Source organism: Rhinolophus hipposideros (genome assembly GCF_964194185.1).
Source record: "Rhinolophus hipposideros genome assembly, chromosome: 24".
NCBI lineage: Eukaryota > Metazoa > Chordata > Mammalia > Chiroptera > Rhinolophidae > Rhinolophus > Rhinolophus hipposideros.
In genome coordinates, this window is record NC_138070.1 from 10542772 (window position 1) to 10569694 (window position 26923).

At 51.1% G+C, this 26923-nt stretch overlaps 2 protein-coding genes and 1 long non-coding RNA gene across 5 annotated transcripts in view; 1 reads left to right on the forward strand and 2 right to left on the reverse strand.

Annotated features, from left to right (window-relative positions):
- FBXW8 (F-box and WD repeat domain containing 8) overlaps nucleotides 1-10506 on the forward strand; it is a 109101-nt gene extending 98595 nt beyond the window's left edge. Inside the window, exons 9-11 of one of the 2 annotated variants that reach the window (XM_081036816.1) lie at nucleotides 4049-4222; nucleotides 6808-6918; nucleotides 7562-10506. In XM_081036816.1, coding sequence (XP_080892942.1) covers nucleotides 4049-4222; nucleotides 6808-6918; nucleotides 7562-7706 — 430 coding nt within the window. In that variant the 3' untranslated portion in view covers nucleotides 7707-10506. Of the gene's footprint in view, nucleotides 1-4048; nucleotides 4223-5375; nucleotides 5542-6807; nucleotides 6919-7561 lie in introns of those variants that run through there. The other variant, XM_081036817.1, reaches the window with a different exon arrangement.
- Nucleotides 1123-11457, reverse strand: LOC308492182. Its single transcript, XR_013992473.1, has 5 exons — nucleotides 11319-11457; nucleotides 10243-10361; nucleotides 6150-6944; nucleotides 3375-3523; nucleotides 1123-2824 (listed from the first exon to the last, which is right to left on the reverse strand). It is a non-coding gene; the product is annotated as an uncharacterized lncRNA (long non-coding RNA).
- Nucleotides 11458-16721: 5264 nt separating this feature from the next.
- The window catches only part of TESC (tescalcin), a 49082-nt gene continuing 38880 nt past the window's right edge, over nucleotides 16722-26923 (reverse strand). The window contains exons 4-8 of one of the 2 annotated variants that reach the window (XM_081036818.1): nucleotides 25781-25920; nucleotides 24109-24170; nucleotides 23903-24010; nucleotides 19376-19423; nucleotides 16722-17227 (exon numbers count right to left, since the gene is read on the reverse strand). In XM_081036818.1, coding sequence (XP_080892944.1) covers nucleotides 17150-17227; nucleotides 19376-19423; nucleotides 23903-24010; nucleotides 24109-24170; nucleotides 25781-25920 — 436 coding nt within the window. In that variant the 3' untranslated portion in view covers nucleotides 16722-17149. Of the gene's footprint in view, nucleotides 17228-19375; nucleotides 19424-23902; nucleotides 24011-24108; nucleotides 24171-25709; nucleotides 25921-26923 lie in introns of both variants that reach the window. The other variant, XR_013992472.1, reaches the window with a different exon arrangement.

Sequence of the window (26923 nt, forward strand, 5' to 3'; positions counted from 1 at the left end):
AAGGGTAACGAATACCTGTGCATGCACCGCCCAGCTTAGGAAAGAGCGTGGCCAGTGCCTCTGAAGCCCCCAGGTACCCCTCCCCATCAGGAGTGAGTTCTTGTTCCTTAAAAAACACGGCAGTGTCTAGAATAAAAGGTAAAAGCTCCTTTTATGCCCCTCATTTTTCAATTGCTATTCTTCCCCAAAGTAACTGCTGTTAACCAATTCAAGTACCGTGTTTCCCCCAAAATAAGACCTAACCAGAAAACCAGCCCTAGCATGATTTTTCAGGTTGCCATCCCCTGAACATAAGCCCTAATGCATCTTTTGGAGCAAAAATTAATGTAAGACCTGGTCTTATTTTCGCGGAAACACGGTATGTCCTTCCAGAATTTTAAATTTTTTTCAGTTTTACTTAAACAGGTAATGTACACATTCAAAACTGAATTCAAAAGCACAAAGATACATAGGGAAGAGCTGGACTTCCGGGACTTCTCTTCCCAAGAACCCGAGTCATCTTCCTCAGCTGCAATTGCTGGTTCGCATCCTCCAGGGGGTGTACACGCCCTCTTGCTCCCCTGCTGGCCCCAGGGTCTGCTCTCACAGCAGTGTCTTGGTGACGGCTGCCCATCAGTGTGTGTGATCTGCCTCATTCTCTAAGGGCTGCTTGGCTTCCACTGGGATGTAGCACAATTGCTTTAACTAGCACACGATTGATGGAACTAGTTAACTGTGCCATCCAGACTCATGACAACGTCAGTGTTGTTTCTAATTCTTCCTGGGTCTCATTATTGTTCCTTGATAGGGAATGTCTTTTTTCCTTAGGTTGCTTTTAAGACTTCTTTTGCCTTTTGCATTTTCCCACTGTAGTATGATACTGTTAGGTACAGATTTCTATTTATTCTGATTAGTGGTCATTGAGTGCATGCATCTCTTTCATCAATTGGGGAAACAATTAACTATTTGAATATTGCTTCTTTGCCATACTCTATTTTTTCCTTCTGAGACTTCTTTTGAACATAGGCTGAACTGTTCCCTTCTTCCTGTCTCTTAACCCCTCATTCACATTTTTCATGTCAATGAAAGGACCTGAGAGTTCTACCAAATTTATCTTTGCTGGGTAGACAGGAGGCAAGTGTTGTATTGCGTTGTAGTTTTATTTCATAATTTCTCATTACCAGTGAACTTGAACATCTTACACATGTTTAAAGGCCCTTAGCGTTGCTTTTCTGTGAACTGTTTTTTCTTATCTTTACTCTCTTTTTAATATTGGCTTGTCAGTCCTTACTATCGATTTCAATGAATTTTTTAAAAGAAATTAGCCAGTCCGTTCTGTTGCCAACATTTTCTCCAGTTTCTCATTTGCCTTATGATTTTTTTCCCCCTGATGTGGGAAAAACTTAAACAGTTTTATATAGTTAGTTACCCATATTATTTTTGACTTCTGGGGTTTTTTTTGTTTTGTTTTGTTTTTTATGTTTAGAAAGGCCTTCTCTATTCTGAATATTTAGAGTTTAATTATGTTTAACTTTTTGTTTAACTCTTTGAGCCGTCTATAATTTATTTTGGTATAATGTACATGGTAGAATACTAAGATGAGAAAGTTATTATACGGTATTTTGCCTTTAATTGCTATTACAAGTAGGGTCTTCGGTTACACTTTTAAAACTAGTGGTTGTTTGTGCCTAAGACAACAATTAATGTTGACATTAATTTATATTTGATTCTGAACTACCTTGGATTGTCATCTCTAGTGATAAATTTACCTCTCATTTTCTTTCAGTTATATCTAAGTTTTAAAAACAATGAAATAATAGTAGTAAAAATAGATCACTATTTTTTAAAGACTTTTCGTTAGGAATAAGTGTTATACTTCATCAAACTTTATTTCAGCATCCATGGAAATTGCCATGTGTTTGTTATAATAATGTGACTTATACTGATACCATAAATGGATGCCTCTTGTTTGCAGAGTATTACTGTGGATTCTATTAGTTAATGTTTTATTCAGGTCTTAGGCTATAACTGTCATTGATCGCGCTGTCACTATCAGGTCTCTTGGTACTAGAACGCTGGCTGTATGCAGAGTTTGGAAGTGTTGGCCCTGTCTGTGGAGCAGTGGCCACAGCCCTGGGGTGGCTGTTCCTTCCAGGCTGGGCCAGTTTCACTGGTTCTTTTTTTGCAGGCACAGTTGTTCCTCAACAGCTTTCCAAGTTTGTGATTTTACCTATTTGGATTTTCTGTCCCTAAGGGGGTCAGTTTTGGTAATTCTTATTTTCCTAGAAAGGCATTTATTCATCTACGAGTACATTTCCAAATTTGGAGATTTAAAATAACTCAAGAAATAGAAAACCCGAGTAGATTATAATGACTAAAGAAACTGAATTACTAAAAGCAGCGGGTGGCGGGGTAGGGGGATTCTACCTGCGAAAAAGAAATTAGGTCCATGTGGGTTTTTTGCTTTTTCCTGGCAAGTTTGACCAGTGAGAGTACTCTCATCTAGTGCTTTTTGCTCCGAAATCCCTTTCCCGGTTTTAAAATGATCATCTCTCTTCCTTGTCACCGCAAATGTGCCTTTTGTGTGTAGCATATAATGAGTTTTGCTTTGTGACCCATTGGAAGCACTTTTCGTTAATAGGTGGGTTTGTCCTGTGTGCATCTGCTGACCCAACACTCACGTTGGGTCTTCAGCCATCTGTTTCCTTGTACTACATTCGGCATTTGTTTTACACGTTCCTACTCCTCGGCCTGGGTGTGAGCTGGCTCCTCACAGGTCTTCGGGATTTTGCTATTTCACTTTCTTTCAGAGAGTAGCCATGGGTAGTTCACTTTGAGTCCTTTTCTGTTAAAAGAAAACAAAAACAGACTCTTAATTATGCCTTCAAATTTGGTGAGCTAAGGTACAGAATCTTCGGTTTAAAGTAATTTTCTCTCAGCTCTGAGAAGAGTGGGTTTGTGTGCGCATGTTCATATAACTAAGAGGTTAGGACAGGGAACATGGTTCAGCTAGTTCCTTCTCACCACATTTTTTGTGTGAAGCACGTTTTTGGTCACATTTAACACACGAGCTTTGTGTGCCCAGCTCCCCGGCTAAATGGTGGGCCTTGTCCTTTTTGACATGTAGCACAGGGTCTGTTCACGTCCCCTTACAGAAATTTTGCCACATTCCATTTTAGCTCTTGTGGCTTATTTCAGCAACTAAGAATGTTAGTGTTTCTAGTGGATAAGAGATTTCTGTTATGCTTATTCAACTATAGGTGCTCCCTTTCCAAATTTCAATAAGATGGTGATAACTTACAAAGCTGAGTTAAATACCTGAAAAGTGTCCTTTACCCAACCAGGTAAGGGTTCGGGCTGCAGAAAGGAGTAGCTGGTTTACCTCTTGCTCTTACCAGAATATTATACCACCAGCAATATTTCCGTGCTGAGAGTTAAACTCGCCGTGTGGACAGCCTTCGCACGCTGACGCCATGAGGGGCACAGTACCAATCAGATGTCAGCGTCCCTCTCCGTGGCTTTGTCCCCAGGACAGGTGTCTCCCCTGTTGAGCAGATAAAGTGAGCGACAGGGCAGCTAAGGGATTTGTCCTGAGTCTCTCTTCTGTGTGCTTTTAAATCATTCTGATTCAACAGCCGTGGATACTCTACACTACGGTGGTACCTCGGTTTTCGAATGTCTCCATTGACGAACATTTAGGTTTATGAACACCGTAAACCCGGAAATAAATGCTTCGTTATTTTAACACAACTCAGAAGTCGAACGTGTCACATGGCTTCTGCTGAGTGCAAGATCCTGAGGCCCAGCTGTCGGCTGTTTTCCAACGTTTCAGAGCTCATGGATTACGTTGGAAAACCGAGGTACCACTGTAGTTCGTTGCTATTGCCTCCTGGCTTCCTATGACAGTCTGCTAAGAAGGAGAGAACGTTTTACATCAGCCTTCGGTTGTTTGCAACTGGAAGGTTTTCGTATTCGTTTTGATAGGCTTGTTGTGCACAGAGCAGCACAGCTGAGGAGGGAGCTGTCATCTCGGCTTGACGTCTAACCCCTGCGCTCGTTGGCCTTCCAGGGTGAGAATCCATGACCTGCGCACTGACAAAATCGCCTTGTCGCTCTCTGCCCACCAACTTGGAGTCTCTGCAGTCCAGATGGATGACTGGAAGATCGTCAGTGGAGGCGAGGAGGGCCTGGTCTCCGTGTGGGATTATCGCATGAACCAGAAGCTGTGGGAGGTACATTCCAGGTAAGGCTGTTTCTCGGTGTTTGCAGTAATCACAGTATTGATAATTCTGGTGAATGAACCACTGAGCCGGGCACTGTGCTCAGTGCCACCCATGTGCTATCATCCTCACTGTAACCCCACGAGCTGGCTGCTGGCACCTCCATTTTCCAGATGAGGAAACCGAGGCTCAGAAATGGAGCTGGTCATTAGAGAGACATTTCCTGTCTTACGTTGTTCAAAGTGCCGTAATTCATACCCAGCTCGGGTACAGACTGTATGGGACTCCCCATTGAGGTGCAGGGGCGCTGCAGGCCCCCCTCCCACAGGTGGCAGGTAGGGCTGGCCCAGGCCCACCTTCTTCCACTTCAAAACGTCTCGACCTACAGGATGTGATTTTCTGCCCATTTCTTGGACTTTCCTTACACTGTTGAGAAGGGCACTTAGTACTGAAAGTGCTTAGGCTTGGATCAGCTGTAGCTGACCTGAGGTCACCCCCACCTTACCCACATCGCCCTACAGGCCTCCAGTGGGGGACCCTGCTCTTGAGACAGGTGCCCCCACTCCACTGTAATGATGTTCTGGGGCCAGCCAACTGTGAGCATAATAAAGAAGGGCGTACCACGGTGGCAGGGTCTGTAAGTGTGACCTGAGACGTATCCCCACTCAAATCATGCTAAACCAGACCTATGAGAAGACAGCACAGTCTTCATTTTAAGTGCAGGGTCAAGTACAAGAGGTGGCAAGGTTCAAAGAAGACTGGTTTCTTCCCTGCAGGGTAGTGCTAGCGAATGCCTCAGCTAGCCACGTTTATCTGTCCAGAGCCCTGGATGAACTCTACACCGCCAAGTCCCGTCCCGTCCCGTCCAGCCAGGCCCGCACCCTGTCACTCTGTCTTACTTGGCCCACTGCGGCATACGCCCCTTTTCTGACCTCTGTGGTGATGCACGGCGTTGCCACCAGGTGGCGCCAAAGGGCAACTAACACTCCCACACGGAGTCTCAGAAATGTTTGCCTTTAAGGAAACCTTCTATTTTAAAAAGCTGGCTCAACCTGGCCTCTAGGACAGCTCCTGACCCGAAGACTGCCACCAGCCCCCCTCCCAGTTCCCATCAGCAGCGCGTTTAGTTCACTAGGCCTGCACTCCAGCAGATTTCGTTTTTCTCTCCCTGAAAAGCTGCATGCCTGTGGATGAGTCATTCAGGTGAAGCTAGGGTAAGTAAGGTCTTCCCAGAACTGTCGTCCTGTCCCAGCATTTGCCTCCCTAACTCATTTGTGAATGCACATCAGTTGTTACCACTGGTTAGTGGCTTGTCCCGCACGCGGGCACCGTTTCCACCAGAACAAGGCTGATGGCTCCCTCTTCGGTCTCCTGCTCAGGATCCGTGAGCTCTCTCAGGTTCTCGCCTGTCACTCCGCAGCTGTGACCCTCTTCTGAGCTCCGGGCCAGCTGTCACTAGTCAGCTTCCTGTCCGGCCCCGCTTCAGCCTCTTCTGCCAAACTCCAGGTCTTCCCAGCCCTGCTCAACCAGCTCTCGCTTGTGTGCCCCTTTCTCACTGGGTCCAGCAATCAGCCAGGTGCAAGCGGGGGACTGAGCCCCAGTCTTTCCCTTCTGTCTTCCTGGAGTCTTCTTCACACCCGCCCTTTGCTTTCCAGTCCTGTCTCCCTGGGCTCCTTGCAAAGCCCCCCAGCAACACTGTCCTCCGGCTGCTGCTGCAAACCCTGGACTGACAGCGCTCGCCTCCCCTTCACTCTCAGTACTCTCTTGAGAGTCCTCTGCTCTGGCCACGAAGCCCGCGCCCGGTGGCCCAGGCCGAACAGACTCTCTCCCCCTCTGCCACCCTGTGGTCTCCTCTTCCTCCTCCCCAGTGCCAAATCCTGTGTCCCATCTTTGTGGCTGGTGACATCGCTCATGCTCTGGAAACATGGGCTGTGTTTTGTGGGCACATACCTTACTTTCTTAACTAGTCGGGCAGCTCTGGTGGCAGCGTCTGCTTGTGTTGGACATCGTCTTCATCCTGAGTCTCCTGCCTCCGTGCTGTGACCATAGTAGGCACTGGATAGAAGTTTCTGGAATGAGCAAAAAACCTTTGCTGCGTGGATTTCAAGCAACTTCATTCCAAGATTTTCTGAGTGTGCTTTTACAACCCAGCATGCATGTGTCACGTGTAGCCCTGACTTTAGGACTAAGGGACCTTCTATGGGTCACCGCTAATTAGCACCCCACACCCTGCGCATGGGGGACCTGGCTTGGAGAGGTACAGTGACTTGTCCAAGGCCAGCCGGGGCGGGTCAGGAAGGGAGCTGTTCTCTACGGCGTGCTGCCTGCCGAGTTTATCCTTTTATGTCCAAAACACGCCACATTGTGGGGACGGTTTGCCAGAATGCATAAAGGGCATTTGGTCCTGTTCAGAGTGGTACCCAGAGTGTGGCCTGGCTCAAACGAGCTTTGGGAACCCAGGCAAGACAGCCCCTCTGGGGTCCCCGTTTCCTCTTCTGTAAACGAAATGCGTGGTGCAGAGGGTTTGGAGTCCCTTGTGGCCAATGCAGGGGGTGCTCGTTGCGGTGGGACTTCCCTTCACGAGCGTCCTCTCTCCCCTGTGTTCCAGACACCCCGTCCGTCACATCGCCTTCAGCAGCCACAGCCTCATCACGGCCAACGTGCCCTACGAAAGGGTGGTGCGCAACTCCGACCTGGATGGCTTCGCCACGCACAGGAGGTCAGTGGGCTGGGCTAGGCTTGTAGCTGTTCAGAAAATTCAGTTCAGTTTGATTTCAGTCCTAGAACCCACCATGCCATTGTTTCCTACGGACATGCTCTCAGACACAGCGAAACAGACACAGTGGAGGGAGTGACGTTAGCGAATCACACGTGCTGAGTGCCTGGGTGCAGTGTTTGCCCCACAATAGCTCACACTTCTGCACGACGACTGCATGGGGTTGGGACACAGAAAGGGGGGCTGACCAGATGTGCTGAGAGCCCGTCAGAGGGTTGAGGGACCTGGTGATTAGAGTCCTCGTCACAGTGGTGAAGCCCTAGCCTCACTCAGACTTGAGTCCCCAGTCTGCTGGGTGACTCAGGGTCCTTTACTTATTAGACTCTTGGCCTAGCTTCTGAGCAGCCGCTTTGGGAGGCCCGGTGCCTCGCCTCTCAGCACATAATTCCCTCCATCACACTTGTCTGCCTGCCTGTTCAGCTCTAGTCCCGGAATTCTGAGTGTCGGACACACTGGGCCCAAAGGACACGTCTGTTACAGTGAGTTCTCTCCTGTCTCACGGGGATGCCTGTTACAAAGGCAGAAGCCCCAGGGGCAAGGCCGGTCCTGCCCACTGACCCTGTGGCCATCTCGCTGCTCTCCCCAGACACCGGGGCCTGATCCACGCCTACGAGTTCGCAGTGGACCAGCTGGCCTTCCAGAGTGCCCTTCCCGTCTGCCGTTCGTCCTGTGACACCATGGCGGGCCACAACTACGACCTCGCGCTTGCTTTTCCCTATGACGGCATTTAGGGAGCAGCCTCATCCTGGAGCAGGGAGAAAATGGCAAGAACCAGCTTTACAGCCCTGAAAACAGAGGCACGCTGCACCAGGTTTTACACGTACCCCCACATTCCTGAACTGCCTTCGCTTTTCTCCCGAGGCCTGTGGGCAGCTGCAATTTGTCAGGTCTCGCTCATGGCTCTGCGTCCCATCAGACACTGATGACTCGGAGAGATACTTTCTTCCCCCGCTACACACACACACACACACACAGACACACGCACGCCTCACCCTGCGTCTGCTCCCTGCCTGTCTCAGGTGATACCCCCAGCCATCCTTCTGGCTCCTCAGGCCCAGTGGGGCTCCCTTCTCTCCTGGACGCCTCGTGGGTCTCCCACAGCACCGTGTACACTACAAGGCAGGGCTGCAGCTCCACCTGAGGCCTGGCATTGTCACTGTGAATAGGCCCTTCTGGGCCCTGCCCGGCCTCCCGGCCACCTTTCCATTCTCCACACCTTTTCCTCTTTGGGGCCTTTGGATGTGCTGGTCTCTGAGTCTATAAGGCCCCAACGCCCATGCGTTCTTTGGACCTGAGATCAATATTCACTCAGAGTGGTCTCTGACCCCCCCAGCGCCCCCCCACCCCAGTGTAAACGTGCAATAGCACTACCTTCTCCTCAGAGCTTTTAGCACAGTTTATAATTATATATTTATACCATTAATTCATTCATGACTATTTTGCTTACTATGGTGTCTACAACGTGTGATCCAAAGTATATATTTTCTACATATTCATTGACTAAACAGCCATCTTCTACAAAGAGTGAGTAGGGGAAGAGCTATCAGAGGAACCATCATGTTAAACCACTAAGAGAAAGCAGGGCAACACAAGAGAACTGTTCAGTTTGATAAATAGCTTCCATTTCCAAGGGATTCAGAGGGCAAACCATTGCATTCCTCGAGATTTAGTGTTCCCAGCAGCAGCCACCTAATACACCTTTAGAATATCAAAGCAGAAACAGAACTACAAAGAGAAACAAAGTCCATGCTCATAGTGGGTGGGCAACAAATCAAATCAGTAAAAATATTTAAGCATCAGAAGGATTTACTTAATTTACAAGCTTGATCCAACAGCTGTATATAGAATTTTGTACCTTTTCAAATACCTGTAGACCATGCACAAAAGATGACCAGGTATGAAGACCACCAAAAAAATCCCAGATTGCACAAAGTTTGATATGTACAGGCCAGAGTCAGTGACCTCCCTGCCCCCCCCCCAGCCCTCAATGCACTAAAAGTAGAAATCAACAAAAAGCTAAATAAGGAAACAAAAAAACACCTACCTGCAAATGCCAAACACTCCTGAATTAAAGAGGGAAATCAAAATGGAAAATAGGCGCTCTCTAGACCAGGGTGACAGTGAAAGCACAAAACCCAGAATAGGACTGGGAGAAACAGTAAGCTGTCAGCTCAGAAAGCTTGGAAAGGTAACAGTGATCTCCAAGAAGGTAGAAGGAAGGAGTTAAAGGATAAAAACACACATGAGTGAAGTAGAAAACCAACCAACAGTCACGTTTCAGAAAGCCCCGCAGTTTGTTTTGAAAAGACAAAATATACAACTCTTGCTTAAGAAGAAAAACAGGGCACAAAGGACCGCCGGGAACAGGAAAGGAGACAACTACAGACACAGAATAAGCATTTCAGTGCGGGGACAGTGTGGCTTTTCTATTGTACATGAGCATATAAAATTGGGACATGCGTGCCGTCACTTGAGCCCTAGACCCTTGAATCGTGACGGTTTTGGAAGGTTTTCCAGATTGCTTAAGGTACCCAGTTGTTCAAAATCCACATCCAGCTGGATAGGAAGGAGAGAGAGCTGTAGCACTTCTCAACCCAGAGAGCACTGCTTTCTCTCAGACTGCCCCTCTGGGGGAGGCCACACTGTCACAGTGGCGTTCTGCTTCCTTTCAACCAAATTACTTCATACACGAAGCCAGTCTGCATTTAGCAAATGAAGTATTTACTGTCATTGGCATATGGTGGCCTGACCCCCTGGTGACCTCGCTCTGTAAGGTTTTCATCTCTCATAGTCTTAATGCAACTGGACCAAATTATTTTTCTTTTAAGAAGCAGTCCTTTCCAGTCAAATTTCATAGTTCATCTTGCTTTCCTAGCTTGGCAGCAATTTAAGATAATTGAAGAATTTAAAAGTCATCAGATCCAGAAAAATTTTACTAAAATTAAAAATAGTTTTAAACTATTCTTATTCACTGCCAACAGCTGGTCCGGTGTAAAATGTTACAAGTGCAGGGTTCCCCCCACCCACCTAACCTGTTTATAACATATGTCCCATTCATGAAAAATGCCTGGGTTTTGTGAAGCAGAGTTTATCGGACCTAACTCTTAATCTAAGCACACCACCCTCAGTCACTGTTTCCTGCTGTAAATTTTCCATCCTGGAAGAGAACGGCCTGATGTGGGAAGGATCAAAGTTCCTTTATTACATAAACCAACATTTACCCAGCAACAAAAAAAGTCTCTGCCCCATCTGCTCCTCCTGCCTTACCTTTCTCCCCGTTGCCTATTTTGAGAGAGCTTCTTCACAAGTTCTGAGTTGGTAGTGGATTTATCGTCTCCTTTTCTTCTTGTCTTCTGCTTCTCAAATTATTCCCCCCGCCATCTCCCCTACAGATAGAAGAGACTCAGATACACTTTGGCGGGGTGGCGCACACCCCAGGCCCTACTGTCTTGTCTCAAAACATTGTATGACTTCTGCTTTCTGCTTGATAATACGTCTGTGTGGGTTCTGATATTAAATTCTTAAAATTTATTTATTGTTCAAGTGATTTGTCACCTGGCACACACTTCTGCTCTCCCCCCACTCCTGCCAACGCAAACGTCACCCTGAATGGTGGCCTGGTTTTGAAGTCCACAACTGAGTAGTTTTTCCCAGAACCACCTGGGTTCCCAGCCCAGGATCCAGGAACCCCACAACACTAAACATGTGAAATTGTGCATCGGGGCATTTTCTGAGAATTCCATCTCTGCCGCTCGATTGTGCTTTTCAATCCAAGCCATGGGCTGCCTTGGTGCAGCCATTGCTCAGGCAAGAATTGATGTTTAAAAGATTCCAGGACGGTATCACCTTCCTCTGTCAAGTAGAAACCTCAGCCTGGCTGACTGGGTTTCCACTGATCAGAGGAAATACTGAATTTCCCGAAGAGAATTTCCCGAAATTACTGAATTTCCCGAAAGGGAAAGCTGACAACCCCCAAGATGAAGTTTTCTTCCCCCACATGCCCTTCAAGAACTAAAGGCCCCAAATTTAAGAGGCTAGTGCTTCCCACTCTATTTATGACAGACCGTGGCCACTACAAACCAGCTTTGCCCATCACTATAGAGGAACGGCTTCCCCTGGTGAAGGCCCAGCCTTCTCGTGAAAGCCATCCGGTGGCGTGCCATTACGGGCGGCCCGTGACTGGGCTTAGACAGGAGCCATCGCCTCCCTCCTGCCTTGGGGTCTTGGCTTTGGGGCGCAGCTGCGGCAGCCCTGAGCGTCTGGAGCTGGCCAGCCTGGGCTGCCGCGCTGAGAGCCACACAGACCTGCTCGCCTCACCCCGCGCGGCCAGGCCAGATGGTTACCTGGCGACAGCTCCAGGGGCCTGCGGTGATTTGGACGGGCTGCCTCTGATGTGCGATGGCAGATTCCCTCTCGTTGGGCTCCAGCGGGTGCCATGTGGGCGCGGACTCACTCTCAGCCTCTGATGTGGAACGGGGGCTTCCAGCAGCAGGCTTCCAACAACAGCTCAACACTGGGGACCTTTTCTTGCTCTAGGAAGGGAAGGGAGGGAGGGCTCTCATGTCCTGCCGTTTCTTCCCTTGCCCAGTGCTAGGACAAATGCTGCCTTGTCATTTCTGTAAGAGGCAGGTGACAGCAAACTGCTCCCGGACCTGCCGCTGCCCACGAAAGACCAGACCCCAGGCCCTTGCTGACTTGCCATGAGCCAGCTAGAGGGATGAGCAGCCACCATGTGACCATCAGCCTTCAGTCCTGCTGGGGCCTAAATCGTCCACCCACTGAACCCACTGGTACTTGTTCACTGATTCTGGAAGATTCCCGAGACAAAGGCAGCCCTGGTGCCCTGGGAAACTGTGGTTAAGCCCCTGGCTCCTCCCACTCAATTCTCCAAAGCCTTCCCAAGGTCACTGTGTGGGAGGACAGCTTGCAAAGCAGGTGTTTGCAGAACGCTTACCAAGGCAACTTGTAGTATTTTTAACTGCATCAACCTACGTGTGTCACGGTGCTGTCTGCAGCCACCGTTTAGTTGCAGCCTTGTTAACTGCAGGCAGGTGGGGACAGGTTCAACTGCTCAGTGACAAAGATCGGATCCATATGTGACCCGTCTCCCATTAGCAAAGCACAAAAAGAACTCTCTAGTCCCTTGGACCAGAAGATAATGGAATTGTTTTGTTAAAGTCTAGCACTAATTCGTTCCCTAAGAGGGTGCTTGGCCAAAATTGGAAGCTGTTGTAATCTTACTCTGTTCCCTTATCCATAATTCATGTTTAACGTGGCTGCAGAATGTTTCCCCTGAGCTTCTCATATTAGATTTCCATTACATAGCCCTTTTGTAAACCTACCAAATTGCTGTGTTTGTGTCAAATTGCTGCATTCATCCAAAACCTGAGTTCTGGTAACTCTCCCCCGTGGTAATATGGCAGAGTAGGACAACATCCTGCTTCTGACCTGATTCTGGGGTAACGAGCTTATGCAGAGAGAAGGGAGCTCACCCAGCCCCCGTCGGGCAGGCTGAGACACCATCCCTGCCATCTCCTCTCCCCACAGCCTGAGGTCCCCACTGCCCTGACTTATCAGCTGCCTTCAAACATTTGACTTTGCACTGATTTCTGCCTACTTCCCTTCAGTCACTGGTACAATTCCTGACAGAAGGAAGGCTGTTAACAAAGGTATATGTTTGACTTAATCACGTGCCTATTTTAGAACAAATTTCAGAACAAACATCACCTGCTTGCATGAGGTGCCCCATCCAGGAACCAGGGGGTTTGCTGCAGCCAGAAGGCCGCTCCTGGGCGCGCCCATGAGTCCAGGAGGTAACAGGAGCCTTTTCCAGGCCACCTGCTTCTGTCCTCTGCACACACCGCGCTACGCAGATGGCCATCCGAAACCTGTGCCCAGAGCAGCGACCCTCAGCCTTGTTAATCAAAGGCCAGCAGTCCCGCTAGGCTGTGGGGAATTAATCCTTTTTAGGAGCAGGTTTACACCGACTAATAGCCAACTGCGTCAGTCCCCAAATGACAGAAGGAGCAGAAGCCCAGTCTCATGGATGAACGCAGTGCCCTGGAGTCGGGCAAGAGAGCTCCAGGTGAGATCAGCAGCTCACACTATGGTGGAAATGGGCCCAAACCCTCGCTGCCAGTCAGAGGACACCCTCAGTGACTGAACAGATGAGCTTTCTTTTGAGCTGCATAGACTGGGCTGCTGGTGAATAAATCTCACTTTAATTAGCTGTTTAAGGTAAGCCATGGCCCAAAGCTTCACAGACATCAGGCTGGGCTCCTCTGTGGCCTGAACAAGTGAAATCGTTTGATGCGTGCCCACATCTCCCCAACTCCAACTCAGGGCACAGGCGCTGGCAGAAGATTTATTTATTATTTATAAAAACACTTTACATTAATGAACTGCCTTTGTCGAGAAAAACAAAATTAAAGCAAACTGGGAGAGTCCCAAAAAATCCAGGGCTCCTCGGGCCGGGCCAGTGACCCTGCTGCTCAGTGACACCTTTGGGTCCCTCACAGGAAGGACGAGGCGTGTGGGGAGGGAGACACGGTGTCACTGGAGACGCTTGCTGGACCAGAGCTAACTAGTGCCACACTGGCTGCCCAGTGACTTGCTCGATTCCTCCTCCTGCGAGCAGCCAGGAAACCCAAGGGTGTGAGCCAGCTGCTCCCTGTAGCAGCGGAAAGCAGGGGAGCCGGGAGGGAGATGGCACCCCACTCCGCCAGTCCCGGAAACTGCCCGGCTATCTGCTTCCTACTTTTCAGCATTTGTCCTCCCCCTAGATTGCAACCGCTGGAGGGCAGGAAGCCACGAGAGGCCTTGCCCCTGACCTGCTCTGAATGTCTACACGTTTGTGGAATTACATGCTAGTCTAAGGAGCAGAGCTCTGAAAGTGACTTCAGACGGCCCTCTTCACTTACCCTGAGATTGGGCCGCGCGGCCTCTGCCTTCCCACGAAGCAGCATCAGGGAGAGTGGGAGCCTCTGTCCTGGAGAAGTCCACCTCGTAAGGCCGCAGTGCCACGGTCCAGGCTGGCGATCCTCAGGCATGGCTGGGTTCCGAGGCCTGGGACCCATCCTGCCACGAGCTTACCAATGAGAGGACGCAGGCAGGCAGCCTTCTCACCTGGGAGGCCACGCCAAACTGCCACCCTTGGGACTTCTGCCACTCACTGTCCCCTGTAACTCACCTTGCTGCTGTTTTCCTTTTTAAATTTAAATACCAACATTAACCTCATCCTGAGCAACATACTTGCTTCTGTGTGCATGAAACAGCTCTGGGAAGATGTGGAAGGGGCTAATGTGATTTGCCTGGGGGAAGGGAAAACTGGGGGCCAGGCCAAGAACAGGATGAAGACTCCATGGTGTGCCCGTCTGTACCTTTTAAAGTCTGAGCCCCAATGTGTGGGTACAACAAAAGTAGTATACAGCAGGCTTAATATCAAAACTGAAATAAAAACTCAAGAATGCAAATAGCACCAGTTCCCCGTTCTCAGGAGAACTTTCTTAGAAGGATAGAACAGTGCCTCCCAGGGAGTGTAAATAAAGGAACTGAGCATATGGTAAACGTGACAGCCAGGAGGAGGCCTGGAACAAACAGGGACGAGCCACCACAGCCATGGCAGCACTGCACCCCAAGTACCAGCTAGGTAAGGTCGACATGCGCCAGCTCTCTGCTGACTCACAGGCCACAGCCACCAACTGAGACGAACCACCTTGGCTTACTGCCCCCACCACAGCCAGTCCCCCAATCAGAAGCTGACAACAGGTGTGGGAGATGCTTACCTGGGGCAGCCACCTCCCCGCTGTGCTGTCTCCACTCTGCCACTAACATGGGACTGGGAGTGCTGGGCCCTGCAGCTGCCCCCCTTTCCTGCCAGGAAGGGCCATGTCACACCCATCCTGAGCACTTAGAGTGCCCCCGAGGTGGGGGGGGGGACATCTCGGGCTGTCACTGCCGCTGGCAAAGGCTCTAAATACACGGTCCCGAAACAGGCACCCCACCACCCAAGTACCGGCCTCCACGGAGCGAGGACCTGCTTCTCCTTACTGCCTCGGATCAAGAAGGCAGATGAATGAATTCCCAGCACTTCTGCAGGGAAAACAGCAGACGCTTTACCAAAATAAACCAAAAACAAAGGGGAAAAAAAAATCCCCTCTTCCAAACCAGCCTTTGAGAACAAGTTAGATAGTTAAAATGGCTGTATTACCCAAAGCAATATACAGATTTAATGCAATCCCCATCAAAAACCCATGGCGTTTTTAAAGAAATAGAACAAAAAAATCATCAGATTTGTATGGAACCACAAAAGACCCCGAATAGCCACAGCAATCCTAAGAAAAAAGAACCATGTTGGAGGTATCACACTCTCTGACTTTAGCTTGTACTACAGGGCTACAATAATCAAAACAGCTTGGTATTGGCAGAAAAACAGATACACAGATCAATGGAATAGAATTGAGAACCCAGAAATAAACCCACATAAATATGGACAGATAATTTTTGACAAAGAAGCTAAAAACATACAATGGAGAAAAGACAGCCTCTTCAATAAATGGTGCTGGCAGAATTGGATAGCCACGTGCAAAAGAATGAAACTGGACTGCTATCTGTCACCATGTACCAAAATGAATTCAAAATGGATCAAAGACCTAAGCATAAAACCTGAAACAATAAACTGCATAGAAGAAAACATAGGTACTAAACTTATGGACCTTGGGTTCAAAGAGCATTTTATGAATTTGACTCCAAAGGCAATGGAAGTAAAAGCTAAAATAAACAAATGAGACAATATGAAACTTAAAAGCTTCTGCACAGCAAACGAAACCATCGACAAAATAAAGAGGCAACCAACTGAATGGGAGAAGATTTTTGTAAACAGTGCCTCCGATAAGGGGCTAATATCCAAAATATTCAAGGAACTCATACAACCCAACAACATAGAAACAAACAACCCAATTGAAAAATGGGCAGAGGACCTGAAGAGACCTTTCTCCAAAGAGGACATACAAATGGCAAATAGACCTATGAAAAAATGCTCAACATCGCTAATCATCAGAGAAATGCAAATAAAAACCACAATGAGATATCACCTCACCCCAGTCAGAATGGCTACCATCAACAAGACAAACAGTAACAAGTGTTGGAGAGGCTGTGGAGAAAAAGGAACCCTCATACGCTGTTGGTGGGAATGCAGACTGGTGCAGCCGCTATGGAAGGCAGTGTGGAGGTTCCTCAAAAAATTACGAATAGAATTACCGTATGACACAGCAATCCCTCTCCTGGGTATCTACCCAAAAAATCTGAAAACATTTATCTACAAAGACACGTGTGCTCCAATGTTCTTTGCAGCTTTGTTTACAGTGGCCAAGACATGGAAACAACCAAAGTATCCTTCGATAGACGAATGGATAAAGAAGTTGTGGTACATATACACAATGGAATACTATTTGGCGGTAAGAAAAGATGAAACAGGACCATTTGTGACAACATGGATGGATCTTGAGAGTATAATGCTAAGCAAAATAAGTCAGACAGAAAAAGCAGAGAACCATGATTTCACTGATATGTGTTATATAAACCAAAACAACAAAAGAACAAGACAAACAACTGAAAGAACAAAAATTCATAGACATAGACAATAGTTTAGGGGTCACCAGAGGGTAAGGGGGGCGGGGGAATGTGGGGCTCTAGAAGAGGGTAAACGGGTCTAATATATGGTGATGGAAAGAGAACTGACTCTGGGTGGTGAGCACACAATGGGATTTATAGATGATGTAATACAGAATTGTACACCTGAAATCTATGTAACTTTACGAACAATTGTCACCCCAATAAACTTTAAAGAAAAAAAAACAAAAAAGAAAACGAGTTAGCTGCTTGCTCCTCATATTCGGCTCCCACCAAATGGCCAGGCCACTTGAGTGGACATGAGGAACACACACTAGCCACATTCATTAACAAACCCTGTTCTTTTTATTAGAGATAAAAACAGTGAAGTCCCACATACCATCCCCTATGGGGAACGAGCTGGCAGAGGAGTGTTAACTGTTTACAGGAGCTGCTGCAAAAGGCCCCTGAGGCCCGGAGCCTCAAGCTCTGCCCCGCGGGGAGGGGGGGGGTGGCTGCCCGGTGGAAAGTGCAGTTTCTCCAAGAGCGCGGGCGAGGCGGCGTGTCAGTGGCAAAGGGCGATGGTTTCCATGTTAAGGAAGCGGACGTGCATCTTGGTCTCAATGTCTATCCCCTGCCAGATCTGGAACGGACGAGCAGCGTGAGAGGGCTCCCACTGACCAGCCCAAGTCCTAGACCATCGCCCCAGCCTCCCTGTGCCGCTACCCACGGGAGGTGTGCCGGTCAGGGAGAACCAGGGGGCGGGGAGCTAAGCGAGGAAGAGGAACCTCCATTTGCCTTTGCACTGGTCCCTTTGGTTCTGACAGCTGGATCCTCTCTGAGATTGTCGCCACAAGGTATTAAGTACTGAATCCAAGCTCTGAGCTCCAGGTCGTCTGAATCCGACCCACCACTTAAGGCTCTGAGATATTCCTGCAAATTCCCTAACCCCCATCACACCTCCTTTTCACCAGTAATGCTGAGACCACCACCTGTGCTGCCCACACCACAGGACGTTGGGAGTGGGGGGCTCAAATGCAGTCCTCCTTGGAAGTGTAACCAGTTAAGGGCTGTGCAACTGTGAGGCTTCATTACCCTCAGCGGTCATTAATAGGTCACGACAGTTGGGGCTTTATAACCTCCCAGGTTGTACGACGTCACCCATGCTCTATGCAGACAAGCTCACGCCCAGAAAAAGTATAATTTCCACCCAGAGACCATGTCCCTGGCCACATTCCTGGTGCTGGTGCTGCAGTCCCAGTCCACCCTGGCCGGGGCCCCAGCAGACACCGAGGCTCCCAGTCCCTACTGACACCCTACGAAGCCCCACCATTCTGGGGACTGTGTGCTTGCCAGCAGCTCCTTGGCCACTCAGGGTCCAAGAGGGACACAGACGGAGAGATGGAAGGAAGGATGGCAATGCAGGGAGGTGGTGGGCGGTCATTCTCACGGTCTCCTGGCTTATGTAAGAACTTCAAACTCTCAAGCTGTCACCCACAGTGTCTCCAGGGACAGCCAAGAGGCTGGAAATGGGGAATTCAAAGCGGCAGGGAGACCTTGCTGCAATTCTTGCCACCATCACACCCCGCGGTCCCCAGGCACTCCCATCTCCTGCACCTGTTCTGGGTGTGGTGGGAGGATGCAGAGGAAACATCTGGCCAGCGGCTCTGACTCTCTTTGGGTGGACGAGACATTCCCAGGGAAAGACGCCTGGACACCTAGGATGGTTCCTGCTAAATGCCAGGTGGCAACGGGGCCGTCGAGGGCACTGGTGGAGCTCAGGAAAGGGGGTGCTGGCTGGGCAGGAGGCCCCCAGGCACGGGCTTGGGGAGCACTAGAGGGGTGGCGGGAGGCCAGCCTGCTGGGGAACAAGCTGGTTTCTCAGGCAAAGAAAGGAAATGTAGCTTCTCTTCTCCCTGATCAGCCCTGGGGAGATGTATCTGCAAAGGGCAAAGGAGACCTCCCACCTCCTTCCATCTTAGTCTCGCTGGGTCCATGCTGCCTGCCCCTCCCCCACCTGCTTCCCCTTGCACCTGCTGGTGACTGGCCAGCCAGGTCAGAGGTGTAGACTGGGAGGGGGGTGCCCAGCTGCACTGACCCCTGGGCCACCGGAGTCCCCAGCCCCACTCCAGGCCAGTTCCCCTGACCTTTTTTGTCTTTCTCAACTCCCAGAAAGAGCTTGGGGACACTGCTCTTGGAGTCCTCAGGGCCAAAGGGCCAGGCAGAAGGCAGGATGGGTTGGTCTCCCTGCAACGGGGTATCTGCCTATCAGAGCAGCGAGGGGTTGCTGTCCCCAACCTGGGAGCACATTTGTCAAAGCAAAGGCCCGGCAAGGCTGAATGTCCACTAGTGGGGGCTGGAGAGTCCACAGGGTAGGCGGGAAGAGTGGGCAGCCATGTAAAAAGCTCCATCTAGGAGGCACAGCAGGAGAAAAGGGGCGCCAGGGTGTGCTTCTGGGCAAGGCGGGGACTCGTATAGGCATAGGACATTCCAGAACCCTGGTTCCAGCTGTGAACAGGGATTGCTTCTGAGAATGCAGATTAGGGACTCATACTGGGAGAGAAATGGAGTTTTCCCTGTAGCCCCTTTTATACTGCTTTCATTGTTTGACCACGCGTGAATATTACTTTTTCAATACAAATAAGCAGAAACCAGTTTAAATTGTTTTACAGGCCACGCCCAGGCGTGACCCCTTTCCACAGAGATGCCAGTCTCTTCCTGACCAGCTGGCTCCCCCGCAAGTCCCCACCGCGGCCCCACCGTGCCACTCCCCCTCCTCCCAGACACCCACCTTGAGGAAGTCTTCGAAGGTGATGCCCTCATACACCTGATCGGGCTCCTGGGGACAGAACACAGGGCGGGGTGAATGGCTTCTGCCAGGAGACCTTGTACCCGCCCCCAGCCCCAGAACACAGATGGTTGGCCTGTTTAGGTAGAGTCACAAGAAGAAGGGATCATTCTGGATTGTTCGCATCCAGCCAGCCTGAACTCCAACGTCCCACCTTGACTGGCAGGGACAGGCTCACCAGGCCCCACCGGTGCCCCCCCCCCAGGGAGGACCGTGTGGATGAGGGTGGACAAGGGGTGGGCACAGAGGCACAGGGCTCTCCTTCCCCACACAACCACCTATCTGCGGTTCACAGCCACACAGCCACCAATAGGCACGTCCTGCCATTTCCTGGCCCTGCCTCCTCACAACAGCATTGGTAAGACCCAGTTCTAGGCTAATCTGCGCTCACAGACCACTAGGGAAAGGGGCATGGGGGAGAAGGGCTGGCCTGTGTGCCCAGTGAATCACTGTGACAGTGTCTGGCCGTGGGGCCTCTCACCCGCCAGTCATTGGCAACACCAGTCTCATCTGTGTCTTGCCTGCTCTGGGCACACAGGGCCCTCATGAGACGATGGGGGGGGGGTCTCCTGTCACTTTGCTGCTACTCTCAGGCTCTGGCATAACCAAGGCTGTAGAAACGTGCCCCTGCCGCGCCCTTTGTGACGGTAAAAGACCAGCCGACATCCCCGTGCCCATCGAGAGAACACCAGCTAAATACACCTCGGTCGTCTCTGGTGTTGATCACCCTGCAGCCATCAGGAAGGGGGGGCAATCCATACACGCCGATCCAGAGCACTCGCCAAGATATGTACACAGTGGAAAACACCCACACAAACGAGGAGCAGAAAGACGTGGGCAGACCCCGCGCGTGCATGTGGATGTTTGCCTGCCCCACTAACCAGACGCCCCCATCTGCCGCGTGGATGTGGGGGGTGAGCTCGGAGGAGAGGAAAAGCCACGGCAGTTCAACTCCATTTCGTGGAAATCAAAAATAAAAGACACGCAGGTACATACTGGTATATACACACGTGTCTTTGAAAATAAAAATTTATCGGGGGCGGGGGAGGGAATACGCCATCAAGGGTGGTTCCCTTCAGGGAGCAGGACTGGGGCGGGTGGGGGAGGGGCAAAGAAAGACACCTCTCTCTGTACCTCCCTGGAAGTTGTCCCAACAGGTCTTTAAGGAAACACAGCAGGCACTCTTGAGGTGTTTGCTGCATGCCAGGCACTGTCCCCGGGGCCTCCCAAATATTGCTAACATCACCACTGACTGATGGACCCCACAAGAGCCTCCCGTCTGGGCCCTGTTCTTACACCTGGTTTATAGGGACAACCACTGAGGGGCACAGAGACTGAGGCTGCTTGTCTAGCCGGAGTAGCAGAGCTCCCACCAAGTGCATGACAGGATTCTCCACCCGCTGTGGTTTCCTTTTGCTACGTTTTTTTTTAAAAATACAGAACACAAATCAATATTTTAAAATTTTATAAATGCAATCAGTTCTCAGATACCTGGGCCAGCCCTGTTCCTAAGGCTCCCTGCCCTGCCGGCCTGTGGGTACCGGGAGAAGGGGAGGCCCTCTCCCTGCGGACAACCCCAGGTTCCCAGGGCAACAAGGAGAGATAATTACAGACAAAGCTCCACTGGCCTGAGCTCAGGGCTGGAGGATGGGTGCCTGGTTTAAGGAAGGAAGGCAGAGGGGTTCAGGGAAGCACCCCAGGCTGACACCCCAGCCAAGCAGTCCCCACCTCAAGCCAAAGACTTTCCAGAGTACTCTAGAAAGAAATCATTGCCCCAGTCAATAACTGGCTTTGGAAGTCCATTAAAGGGGGGGGAGGTGATGGATCCTTTGTCTGTGGTGGGTGGCAAGGGCAGAAATGTTTAGCGTCCTCAGAGGCCAGGTGGTATTGAACTGACGTGGCCGCCCCTTACCTCTCGCCCGTGTGCACAGAGATCATCTGTTTCTTGGGCCGACGACAACACGAGAAAATACTTTCAGAGCACACAGAGGATCCGTAAGTAAAGACAGCTGCTCGGGACATAGAGCCGGGAAGCCGGCATCGGCTCTGAAATGCCTCCACTTCTGAGGTTCTGCAGAATTTATGCAGCTCAGCAGCTGCCAGCTGCCAACAATTTTACTACAGCAAATTAAGAAAACTGTCGCCAATTGAAACTGGAGTGGGATGGGGAGCAATTTAAAGAAGGCGAGTGTAATTAAATCAAATGGGAATTTGGCTCGACAACCGGCTGGGATCCCTGCGCTCCCCACCGAGGTCACCAGCCCTTTTCTGCAATAGTTAATTTGCTGAGTGGGGTGGTTTCACCAAAGCCAGCAACTTCCTCCTGGGCTCAAGAAGCAGACAGATAAAATGCAGGCCAGAAAATGACCACAGTCTCCACCCCTAAGGGCAGGCCCCGGCCTGCCATGACCCCTGGTGACAGGCCTGGGCCATAAATGGCAAGTTCCAGCAGGAAATCACCTCTCCACACAGGCTGTGGTGAACCCAAAGGAATCAGGGGTGTACTTTCAATACACAGGAACGAAGAAGAGAGGACGGCCTCGGGCGGGGGGGTGCACCCGAAATCCTCAGGGGACAAAGTCCCCTGAGACGGTCCCATGCCTGCCACAGGTCCCGGGGGGCTCAGAGCGGCTGTGTCAAGGGCGTGCCGGGCTGGACCCCACCCTACAAGAGTGTGTCCATCAAGCACAGTAAAGATCACCATCCTTGAGCTCCAGAAAAGTGTTTCCGTCTCTGAGCCTTGGTTTCCCCACCAGCAAAACCAGGCTAAAAATCTGTAAAGTGATGTATGTGAGGTACCTACCGTGTTTCCCCGAAAATAAGACCTAGCTGGACCATCAGCTCTAATGCGTCTTTTGGAGCAAAAATTAATATAAGACTCGGTCTTATTTTACTACAAGACCGGGTCTTATATATATTGTATTATATAAGACCCGGTCTTATATATTAATTATGTTATAAATTATGTTATGTTATGTTATGTTGTTATGTTATGTGATGTTATGTTATGTTATGTTATAATACCTGGTCTTATATTTTATTAAAATAAGACCAGGTCTTATATTAATTTTTGCTCCAAAAGACGCATTAGAGCTGATGGTCTGGTTAGGTCTTATTTTCGGGGAAACACGGTGGTATAGTGCGTGCACAATCACCCTACAAGAGGAGCAAGCACACGGGGACGCCTGGCCTGCCTGGAGCCTCCGGGGAGAACCTGCAGGTTCCTCTACACGCCCGACAACAGCGAACGCTGCTGGCGACTGACTGCTTAGACCAGGGGTGTCCAAACTGCAGCCCGCAATCCATTGTTAATTGGCCCGCAGCAAATTCCAAAAATATATTTAGTTTACTTAAATAAACCAGGTGAGGCAATACGTACTTCACCTCGCGTGAGTGGCCCGGCTGTTTGTGTATTTCACCGCATATGGCCCTTGGTGAAAAACATTGAAAAAACTTTGGACGCCCCTGGCTTAGACGGTCAAAGTGCTTACCACTTAGCATTTATTTCCGACCCTCCAGTTCAGCGGTTCTTCACTGGGGATGATTCTGCCCCTCCCCTCTGACGTCTGGAAACATTTTTGGTTGTCACCATCTGGGAGGTGCGGCTGGCATCAGGAATGCCGCTCGACACCCTCCAGTGTCCAGGATGCCCCGCCCCCACCGGACAGCTCTTTGGCCCCATATGTCAGTAATGCCAGGTGGAGAAACCCCGCTCTAACGTGCCCAAGTTCATCACAGGCCGGGCCAGCCCAGCAATTCTGAGATGACCGGCCGTTTCTGCACCAGCGTGACCCTGACAAGCCTCACGATGTGTCCAGCACTTGTGCTCATGCCCAAGCGGTCCCTCCTGCCTTCCTCCTCCATCCCAGCTCTGCCCCTGCTAGGCCTGAGTAACAGTGGTCATCTCTGAAGTGCCTCTGTTCTAATCTTCTTACATCTTTTCTGGGGCAGCTGGGGAGTGAGAGGGGACCGCCCCTCCACAGCCTGCAAGCTCTGAAAGCTGAGCCCTTCTGCTCTGTTTCATCCACACGCACCGCCCCTCCTTACCTCCCCAGGACCCCAGACCCGGTAGCCCAAAGCAGAGCTCCCTGCCGACCCTGGCCTTGAGGTCACAAGTCCCCTCCGAGTCACTCCTTAATAAGTAAAGTGAGCCCGTGCCATACACTGCCCAGGCCTGCCACGGTGCCAGGTGCTGCCCATGGGCCCAGGAGACTACACACCTCGTCTACAGGCCCCAAAGCCCGGGCTGCCCTGCCTGGCACAGTGCTCCAGGGGTTGGGATTTCCGGCGGTCTCTACGCGGGTCGGGAAAGCAGTGAGGGTGTCAGCACTGCTCTGTGCCAGGCCCGGTGACAGTGGCGAGCAGGACAGCTGTGCTCTGTCCTGTCAGGCCTTCCAGAGACGCACTATGACCAAGTCAGCAGGGGAGGTAGAGCGTGGGGTTCTGGGACCCCCCCAGGAGGGAGCTCACCATCTGCCCCACGCAGACGCTGGCTGCCTCCATCATGGCCCCGTCGGCGATGGTGCGCGCCGACTCCTTCTCAATGTGTGGGTTTCCGGAGAGCAGCTCCTCCACCACCTGCCAGCGGGGCAGAGACAAGGTGATCGAGGGCCTCCCTCTGGGCCGCAGGGCGGGGAGGCGCCAGGAGCCCTGGCCGGGCGAGGAGCATACTTTACATTTCGATATTCTTCCAGGGTGATGCGGCCATCGCTGTCCGAGTCATACATGTGGAACAGAACTGCGGGACGGCAGTGGGGAGAGGGGCTCAGTCAGAGAGGTGGAAGGGGAGCCCCGGTCTCCCTGGCCCCCCAACCTTCCCCACTCGGAAATCTATCTCAAACTGAGCAAAAGACCCCCAATAGTGAAACCTAAAAGCCAAAACTACAGGGGTCACAGGCAAAGGCCATGGGGCAGACAGACCACTTCCTGGTAGGTGACCTTGGGCAAATGACCTAACTTCTCTGAGCCTCGGTTTTACCATCTATAAAATGGGAATAACAACACGTCCTCTACACGGTACGGTAAGGGATCCGTGAGTGACAGCTGGCGGGTAAGGGCCCAGAATGCCTGGCACACTGCAAACATGGATGATGGGACAGTATTGTTGCCATGACACTAAATCAGTGTTATTTCACAGGATTGTTCCTGATGGACCCCACAGGGTGGCTGTCGTCTGGCCCTGTGGCAGGTCCTGAGCCCCACTGCCTGTATCCTAGCACCCTGGCTGATCTAAGCTGTCCCTAACAGGCATGAGAGACGTTAGCACCTCCTCAGGTCATTCCACTCTCGGTGACATCCACTTTGCTCCTTTGTTGCCATCACCAGTACCTCACTGCCAGCAGAAGCACCCTCTCTGTGCCTCAGCTCGGCCTCAGGGAGCCTCAAGCTCATGAAGTCCCCTGCCCTGGATTTGTCCAGCACTGACCAGAGGCCCTGCACTGTGCAAAGCGCAGAAAACATCCTTTCCTCTCACCCTCACACGACCCTATGGGCCCATTTCTCAGACTAGGCTGTCGAAACTCGAAGTTAAGGCGTTTGCTCATAGCCACCTTGTTAAGGGAGAGGAAACCAGGGGTTTGGGCCCGAGTCTGTCTGATTCCACGGCTCCCACGACCCCAGGCCTGGCCCTCCCTTGGTCTGGAGGCCTTGGGACACCCCGCTGGGGCAGTTCCCAGCAGCCCTCACGTACCCAGTCCAGAGCTAAATGCAGCCCAGCCCCCATTTCCATTCTCCTGCTGACCAGTCTGCCTCGGGGTGGGGTAGAGAGGGAAGTCAGCAGTCATGGGAAAGTCCAGGGTAAGGGAGATGGGACACCGGCCACCCTGGCCGCCCTGGGTCCCAGCCAAGCGCACTCCACGGACCAGAGGCAGGAGGAGGTTCTACTGGGACAGGTCCCCCAGGACCCCCCCCCCCCCGGCACAGACCATCTGGGAACCTGCGCACCGCGGCAGCTCGTGGACGAGGGAAGAAACACGCTTTCAGGGAACACCTGCTGTGTGCCAAAGACTCTGCCTGGGTCATCTCATCGAGCCTGGGAACCAGCCCTGGGTTCACAATCAGTACTCTCACATTCCGGTTCACGGTCGCACAGCTGCTTCGCCCAGAAGCCAGATGTTTGAAGCAAGGGCCTTGTACTTTCCACATGGCCCACAGCCCCCTTCCACTCCCAGAAAACCACTAACTGCTGAGGGGTGTCCCTGAGGAGGCCTCCATGGGACGACGCTAAAGGAGAGAGACGCCCACGGCGACCTGCACAAGGGGTGTCACTGGGACTGACCTCCCAAGGGATGGGGCTGGTGTCCTCGGCCCTCCCCACCCTCCAGCTGCCAAACGGGGAGGGGCACGCACATCGCAGCTTCTCTCGGCGGCACAGCTGCACCTGGTCCTCGTCCATGGTGGTGCTGATGGGCTGGAAGTAGGCCATGATGGTCAGGAAATCCTCGAAGTTGATCTCGTCAGCCAGGCCGCTGGGCCCCTTGCGCAGGTTCCTTTGGGAGCAGCGAGGGGGTGTTGGAAATGTGTTACCTGGATCTCCTCCTTTCACTGCCAACAGCTCAGAGAACTCAGCCCTTCTGAACACACAATTTGCTCACAATGGCTGTGCTAGCCTTGGGTTCTGTTCCGCAATGAACAGCTCTTGGGGACCCCAGGGACCCCAGAGGTTCAGCCCAGCCCCTGGTGGCCCTCCCAGAGCTCACTGCCCCAGGGCTGGGGGGACACAAACCACCGTCCAGCTGTTGGTGAGGGCTGGGATGCAGGGCTGCCTGGGTGTGTGGGATGGTGCACAGAGGTGGGCGCTCATACATGGGGAAACCGAGGTACCACGCAATCTAGTAACTCGCTGAGGTCCACCTCCTGACCCTTTCCTTTAGATTGGGGTCGGCAAACTGCAGCCCATGGGACACCTATTTTTGTTTTTAAATGGTTGAAAAATATTTGGGGGGAACCCCAAAAGAATAACAGCATTTCATGACAAGTGCCAATTACATGAAATTCACATTTCAGAGTCCGTAATTAAAGTTTTATTGGCACACAGCCACGCCCACTCGTTTACGTATCATCTGTGGTGGCTTTCCTGCCACAAAGGCTGAGTCCAGCAGTTGTGACAGAGACCACGTGACCCGCATGGCCTAAAACATTTATTCTCTGGCCCTTTTACAGAAAAAGCTTGCCGACTCTTGCTCTCGACCAGCTGTTTGACACGCTAGTTTGTTTACTACCCACATGTGAAGTCCATCAATGATTTCAGGGTTTTTTCGTGGTTTTTTTTTTTTTTTATAACAAATCAGGGCAGGTTTGAGGTTGTCCCTATCTGTGTGCTTTTCTGAAGGGGCAAGAAAGGGCTCGTGTTCCAGGCAGGGCTCAGGGGAGCGTATGCAACGCTGGGTCACATAGTGGGTGCTCAGCAAACGTGCATGAGGAACACGCCTGGCGAGTCCTGGCACAGGATAGGTGTTGAGACAACAGCTTGGAGACGACCCCACCCCAACA